General features: G+C 36.9%; 1 protein-coding gene across 1 annotated transcript in view; it reads left to right on the top strand.

Annotated features, from left to right (window-relative positions):
* Positions 1 to 376: 376 nt before the first annotated feature.
* The window catches only part of LOC107720348 (eukaryotic translation initiation factor 3 subunit C-like), a gene marked incomplete at its 5' end in the record, with an annotated part of 18,530 nt that continues 8,811 nt past the window's right edge, over positions 377 to 10,095 (top strand). The window contains 12 exons of the mRNA XM_016528030.1: positions 377 to 504; positions 697 to 886; positions 965 to 1,090; positions 2,169 to 2,217; positions 2,309 to 2,439; positions 2,521 to 2,648; positions 3,709 to 3,966; positions 4,939 to 5,080; positions 5,153 to 5,278; positions 6,011 to 6,104; positions 8,760 to 8,851; positions 9,011 to 9,106. Coding sequence (XP_016383516.1) covers positions 377 to 504; positions 697 to 886; positions 965 to 1,090; positions 2,169 to 2,217; positions 2,309 to 2,439; positions 2,521 to 2,648; positions 3,709 to 3,966; positions 4,939 to 5,080; positions 5,153 to 5,278; positions 6,011 to 6,104; positions 8,760 to 8,851; positions 9,011 to 9,106 — 1,560 coding nt within the window. The remainder of the gene's footprint in view (positions 505 to 696; positions 887 to 964; positions 1,091 to 2,168; positions 2,218 to 2,308; positions 2,440 to 2,520; positions 2,649 to 3,708; positions 3,967 to 4,938; positions 5,081 to 5,152; positions 5,279 to 6,010; positions 6,105 to 8,759; positions 8,852 to 9,010; positions 9,107 to 10,095) is intronic.

Below are 10,095 nucleotides of genomic sequence, written 5' to 3'. Positions count from 1 at the left end.
GAAGGGGGCAAAAACTTTTTCACACCACTGTATATATATATATAAATATTAATATTAATATTAATCTTACACTGTAAGTGACCTGAACAAAACAGAATTAAATTGTAATTAATCACAATTATTTGTATGGCAGTAAAACGGCAGCACAAAATTCATGATCTGCACAAGAGATCAAAATTCATGATCTCTTGTGCAGCAATTAGTTATAAAAAAAAATTGATGATCAAATAAATTATTGAAAATTAATTTTTTCAAAATTATCCGTTAATTTTTACCAATAACATGTAGTTCCACAAAGCAAATTTTTTTATTTTTAGTACTACAAAAAATGTCACGCTTTTTTTTTCTGGTTTAGTTTTAGTTGATTATAACCCAGTTTGTGAGGTGTAGGGTGGTTCTGTGTTACTGTATTGAGTTGAGCTGCGGTCGTCTCTGCAGGGCTCTGCTGCTGAGCGATGATGAGGAGGACACCAAGAGAGTGGTGCGCAGCGCCAAAGACAAGAGGTGAGCGCAGAACACACTCCACCACGACTCCAGAACACCCTCCACCACGACTCCAGAACACACACCACCACGACTCCAGAACACACACCGCCACGACTCCAGAACACACTCCGCCACGACTCCAGAACACACTCCAGAGCACACACACGCTCACACTTCATAAACGTCTGTCTGGTGTCCACTGCGTTCCAGGTTTGAGGAGCTCACCAACATCATCAAGACGATCCGCAATGCCATGAAGATCCGAGACATGTCCAAGTGTCTGGAGGAGTTCGAGCAGCTGTGTCGAGCTTTCCTCAAGAGCAAAACCATCGTGGACAAAGAAGGAGTGCCGCAGTTCTACGTCCGCCTGCTTGCTGATCTGGAGGACTATCTCAACCAGGTCTGTAGATCTGCAGGACACCGAGTTACTAATTAATGCTTGATCATCAGCCGTAAACAGCTTTTGCTTTCATGACAGCTGTGGGAGGACAAGGAGGGGAAGAAGAAGATGAACAAAAACAACGCCAAAGCCTTGAGCACACTTCGGCAGAAGATCCGCAAATACAACAAAGATTTTGAGACTGAGATCACCAGCTATAAAGAGGTACTGAGCTGTAGCCCGGATGCTTTTTGTAGATGAGGTATGAGCATGTTTATGAAATTGTTCAGGGTCTCCACAGCTGCTTAAGTCTTCAATTCAGCTTAGGCCATAAAAAAGGGTTTAATATCTTAAATGGATAAACAAAAGTCTTATCTAGCATTTTAAAAGGTTTTAAATTTGTGGACGGAAAAACAGGAAATGTGACACGCCCTACTGTGATTATTAAACTTATTTAACAAGTATTTAATAATAAAAAGATAAATTGTGCATTCTGTGGGCTTGCAGGCTTTGATGTCCTGCGATTGCTTTTAAACTACTGTTGATTAATTATGGCAGTGTTTTCTTTATAGAGTAGGCCTATATATATTTATTTATTTATTATTATTCCTGGATATTATTGATATTTTGGTTCATGTAAATTGTGGCTTCTCTCTAGGCTGCTCTGTCACAAGAAGAAAAGACTTAAAACATTCATTTAACGCAGTGATTTGTGTAGTTTTTTTGTTGTCTTTCTATCAACACATTATTATCAGCAAAATCCAATATCAGTTGTCATCCAATTTGTACATATTGATGTTTTAGGAACCAATTTCAGTGCATAAATTGAATAGAACATGTATTCAGTATTTTAGACTTGCAGGTTCCCTGTTTTGCAGTTGAATGTGTTCTAGAGGATTTAATTAAATGTGTTTAATATTCTTTTACTACTTTTGCGAATGTAAGGGTTTGTTCTGTGTGGACATACATAATCTTTTTGTTTATTTTTACCACTCTCTAAAAAGCCTGTTTTTAGGTAAACCTCACTAAATCTGTAAAGAACTTCTCTGTGTAATATTTAACTTGTTTTTTGCCTAAAGAGAATAAAGCCTGTTTTACCAGTAAGATTCCAGATAAAATTAAGATTAAAATGTTTGTTGTCGTTACTTTCATGAAAATTATATGAATTGTTTCCTTAAATTGTCGTTACTGTATTGCAAAAATAAATAAATAAATAAATTGTCATTGCAAAAAAACAAACGTGTTTATATCATCTGCTAGGGTGTTAAATTGTCTTAATGGGTTTTGCTGTGTTTTCCTGCAGAACCCTGAGCAGTCAGCTGAGGAAGAGGAGAAGGATGACGCTGGCAGTGGTCAGTCTTCATATCTGAGCTGCTGTCTAATGAAGGTTGTGATGCTGTCTTGAGTCTTCATTTGCTTTTTCTTTGCTTGTGTGATGTGCAGCGTCGTCGTCAGAGAGCGATGATGATGATGATGATGATGAAGGTGTCACTGCCAAGAGCTTATTGAAGAAGAAGCCTCAAGAAGAGGAGAAGAAGGCACCAGAGGCCAGCAAGTTCCTCAAGGGCGCTGCTGTAGGTCCAGACACCTCTTACAAGACAGTTTGAGGTGGTTTTTAAGAGTGTTGACGATGCAGCACTTTGTCTGTGTGTCAGGATGAAGAGTCGGAGAGTGAGGATGATGAGGAGAGCGAGGACTGGGGCTCTGATTCGGTGGACAGCGGCAGTGAGAGCGAGGACAACGAAGGAGCGGCAGCATCACTGGCTGTGGTCTTCCTCAAAAAGTATGTGTTCAGCCTAGGGCTGGGCCGTATATCGAGTTTGTACGATATATCGATATATTTTTAGAAGCGATACGGTATTAGGCAATACCATTTATAAAGATATACAGTAGTTTGATACGAGCACATCTGAAAAATATCTAGCGGAGGACACAGACTGAGCTGCGGCGGAGAAAGTGCATAATCCAATTTGTTCTAAACATGTGACAAGCTTTATATTAAGAGCTTTAAAAAAACTGGTCAGATATAGTATAGTTTATAGTTTTGTATAGTTTAAAGCGGCTCGTGTGCTGCTGACAGAGACTCTACTCGCACTGTTTAATGTGTTTGAGATGTGCTGTCTTCCTGAATGCATAACTTACATTTCACAGGTATATTCTCCATCTGTAAATGTTAGAAAGTCATGGAAATATTTCTATTTTCCTGCCAGAAGTGCACGAGCTTCTGCTTTGCGATTCTCCACTAAACTTCACGGACTTCAGTGAAGGAGCATCGCTGCACACATGCGCGCCAAACAGACAGCGCAATAATTCTGCCTAAAATATACATTTTGCTGAAATATTTGTAGTTGGACTATAATATGTAGAATTATACAAGTGCATTATTTGTATGATATAAAGTGATCGCAATCAAAATAACCTTTTCACTCAATTAGTCTGCTTTTTTATTTTCATTTTTAGTTTAGTGAATTTAACTCGTGCTTTGAAAGCATTGTTTTTGTTTTTAGATTGCAATGTTACAATGTTAGAATGTAATTTTTAACCCTTTTTTGCACATATGCCTACATGGTTACATTTACTTCATTTGTTCTCATAGCCTTTAATATGCATTTCGTTGCACAACATTGGGCAGGATGTGAAATTTATGTTATATATAAATACAGATTTTTTTTTTTATCCAAATACAAAAATGTAGAAAATACCAAGATATATACCACATATTGCAAATCAGCCAAAACATACTGAGATTTGAATGTTTGTTCATATCGCCCAGCCCTAGTTCAACCTCAAGCTGTTCAGTTCATGTGTGTTTGATGGCTCTGAGACTTCTCAATCCCTCACAGAGCTCAGGACGGAGACAAGCAAACCGACCGCAAGAAGGACGACCGGAGGAAGAAGCACAAGAAGAAGGAGCGTCTGGAGGAGGAGGCGGATGAAGAGGGAGACGGGGAGGAGGGAGGCTGGGAGAAGGTGAAGGGCGGCGTGCCGCTGGTGAAGGAGAAGCCCAAGATGTTCGCCAAAGGCACAGAGATCAACAGCGCTGTGGTGATCAAGAAACTCAGCGAGATCCTGCAGGCCAGAGGAAAGAAGGGAACGGACAGGTATCTGCAGTGGACCTTTCAGGCATTTGTGACAGTGAAATCATACAATCTTTTTACATTTAAAATTAAATTTACATTTACAAAGATTCCCCCCTCCCATTTTTACCAAGTTATGCATTTTATTTATTTTTTGTTTTTCTATACACTACCGTTCAAAAGTTTGGGGTTAGTAAGACTTGTTAAAATATTTTTGAAAGAGTCTCTTCTGCTCATCAAGGCTGCATTTATTTAATCAAAATACAGTAAAAACAGTGAAATATTATTACAATTTATTCTATGTGATTATATGTTAAAATGTAATTTATTCCTGTGATCAAAGCTGTATTTTCAGCATCATTGCTCCAGTCTTCAGTGTCACATGATCTTCAGAAATCATTCTAATATGCTGATTTGCTGCTCGAGAAACATTTATTCATGTTAATATTAAACAATAAAATGATGAATGTCATATTTTAATCATATTTTTGTGGAAAGAGTAATATGTTTTTTCAGGATTCTTTAAATAGACTGAAATCTTTTGGCTTTTATAACATTGTAAATGACTAGTTGTCACTTTTAATGCAAGAAATTGAAATATGAATTTCTTTCCAAAAAATGTATATATGTACATGTTTATATATACCCAAACTTTTAAATAGTGCTGTGGCTAGTCAGTATATAATTGTCACATGGCAAATACAAACCATTTTATTATTTTTAATATGCTGCTTTAGTTTTTATTGTTTTGAATGGTTAAAGTTTTAATAATTTAGTTGTGTTTTTGTCTCTTTTTTTTTTTTGTCTGTAGTTTTTACTCATTTTTATTTCAGTTTTAGTACTTCAACAAAATGAACATTACAAATACTGCCTTTGCAACTGAAAATAAGGTTCTTTGTAGTTTGTTTCGGATAAGATTTTATTTCAAGTAACTTGTTAGTTTGAGGTAAACAGACACAAACCCAACAGAAATGTATTTGTTTGCTTGTGGTTCAGAGCTGCTCAGATCGAGCTCTTCCACGCTCTGGCTGGCATCTCTAACGAGAATAACCTGGGCGAAGGCATCCTCGTCAAGATCAAGTTCAACATCGTCTCCTCCCTATACGACTACAACCCCAACCTGGCCGCCTTCATGAAGGTGAGGATCTCCCGAGACGTGCCGCTGCTGTCGCAGTCCCCCGATGCTTTAGCTCTGTTGTTCTCGTTTCAGCCGGAGATGTGGAAGAAGTGTCTGGAATGCATCGACGAGCTGCTGGACATCCTGTTTAACAACAACAACATCTTCATCGGAGAAAACATCGCCGAGGACAGCGAGAACCTGGCCATCTCTGACCAGGTGAGAGTCAGCAGGGTTTGTGCTTGCTTCGGACCAGTTACCAGTAGGGCTGGGCGATATAGCTAAAAAATGTATTCTATAATCGTGATATGAAATTTTCATACCGTTACATCCCTATAATATTTAATAAATTGCATAAACAATTATGTACAGAACAGCATCTATTTATGCATTGCTTAATACAAAGAGCCGAATCGCCCATCACACAGATTGCCTTTAAAAACATATGAAACGCAGTGAAAAGGAATAAACCTCCACAAATTCGTGACATGTTTTCTAAAAGTTTAAACTGTTTTAACTTTGCATGGTGAGACGCGACTGCAGCAGTCATATTTGTCCGTCTAAAAAATGCGCTGAATTTGCACTCTGTGTGAATGGCTTGGTTTCAGTTTTAACCTATTCAACATTTTCTACGCATTGGGCTTCTATATTTGTGTCACAAACACACACACACACAGAGCCAATTCTGAGAGAAATGAAACACACAGATATTAAGTGCAAAACCGCAATTCACGAGCGCGTATTGAACTGTATTGAATTCCGTTTTATTTCAATTGATTATACAGCCCTAATTGGGCGTTTTGCATGAGGGAGAAAGTTCCCCGAGCAGATTTCGCTCATGTTCAAGTTGGCATGAAAGCTGCTGGGTTCAAGCATCATATCGCCGCACTGTTGACAGTAGACCGTTCTGCGCATGAAGTCTGGCTGTTGTTGATTGCGGTTCTTCTGCAGCCGTTCCGTGTGCGCGGCTGCATCCTGACGCTGGTGGAGAGGATGGATGAGGAGTTCACTAAGGTCATGCAGAACACAGACCCGCACTCTCAGGGTGAGTACAGACAGATCTCTGCCGCTGTGTGTGTGTGTGTGAGAGTGTGTGTGCGTGAGAGTGTGTGTGTGTGTGTGGGGGTGTGTGTGTTAGGGTTGCAAAGGGGCGGAAAACTTTCCATGGTAACTTCGTCTGGGGAATTTTGGAAATAGTCCAAGTTTGAAACTTACCAGGAATTTATGGGAATTTACAGGAATTTTGGGGAATTTATGGGAATTAATTGGAAATTTGGGGAAATATACAAGCATAAATATAAACATTTTGTTTGATCATAGGCTCACATGCATGCAAACTAATACACATTTTTAAAAATGACATTTTTTGATTTTTGGGGGGGGGATCTGTGATGCTTTTTCAGGATTTAATGATGAATAAAAACTTGTGAACAATGTTTATTCAAAATATAATTATTTTCTAACAATACAAGTCTTTACTATTACTTTTTATGAATTTAACATCCTTCTTGAATAAAAGTATACATTTTTTAATTTATTTTTTTTAAGATACTGACCCCAAACTTTTGAATGGTAGTGTATTGTTAAAAAAGGATTTCTATTTTAAATAAATGCTGTTCTTTTTTTTTATTTATTTATTTTTTTTTTTTTGCTTTATTCATCAAAGAATCCTGAAAAAAGAATCACAGGTAATAATATATATATATATATTAGGGCTGGGTTTTGAGCTTTCGATTCAATTCAATATGGATTATTTTGGATATATATCAGATACAGTACATGCCAAATTTTCTCAAAGAATAAAAATCTCTCAACTAAAGCTGTAAAATATACGAGAGTCAGTTGGTACTACATTACTATAATATTGAAAGTTAAAACTGATTTGTAGGCTAATATACAACTGCTAAAATTACACTTAATGAAGTTTTTAAAGTTACAATTACATAATAATACTTCGACTTCAATTCATTTTTATTTATTTTTTTAATATAAACATTTAAATGGTGGCTGTCATAAAAACTTAATGATTTATTCAAACATAAATTAAACATTAAAGAACAGTAAAAATTATAATGAATGTGTTATATGGTGCATATATTTAGCAAAACGCCCCTCTCTACAGCTTATTTTTCTATCTGACTAATGAGTTTATAATCACCGAATATGTTTTTCTGAGGTAAATGTAACGTTACGTGACATTGTTTACAAGCCGTTATATTGACGTCTTTGCGCGGCTGAAACAGATTGAGAGATTACATGAGACCGGATACGGATTGTAAAGTTGTACTCTTTCTTTTAACTTACCTTCGGATGTTTAGTCATGTTTATTTTGTGCTGAAGCTGGTATTAATGTGGAGGAGATAATCAGTTCACTTCTGTTAAACCGAGGAGCTACAGCGATCTGTCACTCCACATTAAACAGCGCCAAAACGGCATTTATTATTTAAATACTGCAATACAATGGACAGAATTTAAAATCTGAGACTGTTTCATATTAAAAGTACCAAAGCACAATGCTTACTGCGATCTATTGGTTGGGAAGTGCCTTTCAATGTTCCGTCCATTAACTGAAAACAGGCTAGACTAATCGATTCTTGGGATTTAATTAAAAAAAAGGATTTATATTTTAAATAAACTCTGTTCTTTCTTTTTAACTTTTTATTCATCAAAGAATCCTGAAAAAAGAATCACAGGCAATAAAAAATTATATAAGCAGCACAACTGTTTCCAAAATTGATAATAAATAAGCATATTAGAAAGATTTCTGAAGAATCATGTGACACTGAAGACTGGAGTAATGATGCTGAAAATACAGCTGCGCATCACAGAAATACAATATATTTTAAAGTATATTAAAACAGAAAACCATTATTTTAAATTGTAATACCAGTAATACTGCGCAATATTACTGTTTTGTTTTGTATTTTTGATCAAATAAATGAAGGCTTGATGAGCAAAAGATATGCAATGTTTAAAAACATTTAAAACAGTAATGTGTCCTAACTTCTGACCAGTACTGTGCTCCTGTATGATAACAGAACACTGGCTAGCAGAAAGAGCATCACAGCTGGAGCTAGCTAGCACATACCTCATAGATTGTCAATGAAATAGTGCTAACTCGCTTAGATTTTTAGACTTCTGTTTCATTATTATCTCACCTAAATGTTTGTTCAGTCAGTGTATTTGTTTTTACAATGGTATAGCCTAATTTAGTTGCACAGTATATTACACATAGCACAAGAAAGTTTTAAACAATTTTTTGTAATATTCATGTAATTTACATGAATACTTACCAAGATGGCCATTTTGATATTTTGTGCGCAGGATTTAAGAAATGATCTGTTCATGTTCTGTAGGAAAGCACGGTGCATGCAGGGGGTGTGGCCTCAATAGCCCTGCAGTAAGCTGTGTGCATGTGACTGAGCAGTGTGTAGGGTAGAAATTAAACTGAAATTGCATTAAATCTGGTTGTTTTAACCAAGATTATGCTGCAAGATTTTTTTCTCAACTACATTTAAATCCCCAGTTCCTGCAATTTTGCAAATTTTCAGTTTATTCCCATTAATTCCCATGGAAAGTTTCCAGTTTTGAAAATTCCCAGAATTTTGCGTGTGTGTGTTTGTGTGTGTGTGTGTCACTGTGAGTGAGTGATTGAGTGTGTGTGTGTGTGTGTGTGTGTGACGCTTCTCTCTTGCTGCAGAGTACGTGGATAACCTGAAGGACGAGGGCCGTGTGTGTGGCATCATCGACCGGCTGCTGCAGTATCTGGAGTCTAAAGGCAGCACAGAGGAGGTGTGAGTGAGTGAGTGAGTGTGTGTGTGTGTGTGTGTGTGTGTGTGACGCTTCTCTCTTGCTGCAGAGTACGTGGATAACCTGAAGGACGAGGGCCGTGTGTGTGGCATCATCGACCGGCTGCTGCAGTATCTGGAGTCTAAAGGCAGCACAGAGGAGGTGTGTCGTGTCTTCCTGCGCAGAATCATGCACACCTACTACAAGTTCGACTACAAAGCCCACCGCCGCAGCCTGGGCCTTCAGGGAGAGACCAAGGTGAGGACCATATAGTATATATTTACTAAACGTTTTTATTAACATTTTGAATTAGCTTTATTTTAATTTTACTTTTTTTAGTTGTTTTATGTGTTTTTGTAATTTCTATTAGTTTTTGTTTAAGTATTACCATTTAGGTTTAAATAATTTTTATTTTAAGGCCCCGATATATTTCAAACGAAGTTAGTTTTCGTTCTTCGTTTGGGGGCAAAAAGAAGTTCGAAAAGGCTGAGCGACGGTATACTGTTTCCGAACATTTCGACACCCCAGCGCCGAGGCATAAACATACATGTGTCGCGACGCTCGCGCGTACCCCGTGAACACAATAACGATGAAATGAAGAAGTGTAGGCAATCTAGGTGTGAGACGGGCCCCAATGTCAGAATATTATAGACAAAAGAATAATGATTAGCAGCAGTTCAGAGTCAAGTGTCATGTTTGCAATGCAAAAGAACCATTCCTTTCCCATAATCAGTCCTTTATGGAAAGTGTGAATGGCTCATAGTCTGAAAACTTTAGCATGTTGTGGAAAAACATATTGGAGTCAGTTTGTTACTTTATTTTATTAGTGTTCATTTATTTTATTAAACTGGATAAATTGTTACACCTTTTTATATTTTATGTGGTGTCATGATTTACTTTTGATAAAAACAAAGGTTTATTATTGTATGTTCGTTTGGCATTTCATTTATTGAATACACTTTAAATTCTCTTATTGAAAGAACAGCAGCAGCAGTATGGTGTAACGCTTATTTGAAACACATGTATTTGGTACTTGCTACTAGGGATGTAACGGTATGAAAATTTCATATCACGATTATAGTGACCAAAGTTATCACGATTATCAATATTATCACGGTTTTGTTAAATTTTGATGAAAATGTTCAAAAAGAACTGATTCACACTGAAAACATTTCAATAAGTTTTATATTTGAAAATCAACAAACAACAAATACAATTAGCAGCTATATGCACTTTTTTAGCATAAA

This window comes from Sinocyclocheilus rhinocerous, unplaced genomic scaffold, assembly GCF_001515625.1.
Source record: "Sinocyclocheilus rhinocerous isolate Xijiao unplaced genomic scaffold, SAMN03320098_v1.1 scaffold792, whole genome shotgun sequence".
NCBI lineage: Eukaryota > Metazoa > Chordata > Actinopteri > Cypriniformes > Cyprinidae > Sinocyclocheilus > Sinocyclocheilus rhinocerous.
This window is presented reverse-complemented; position numbering and strand designations above follow the sequence as displayed.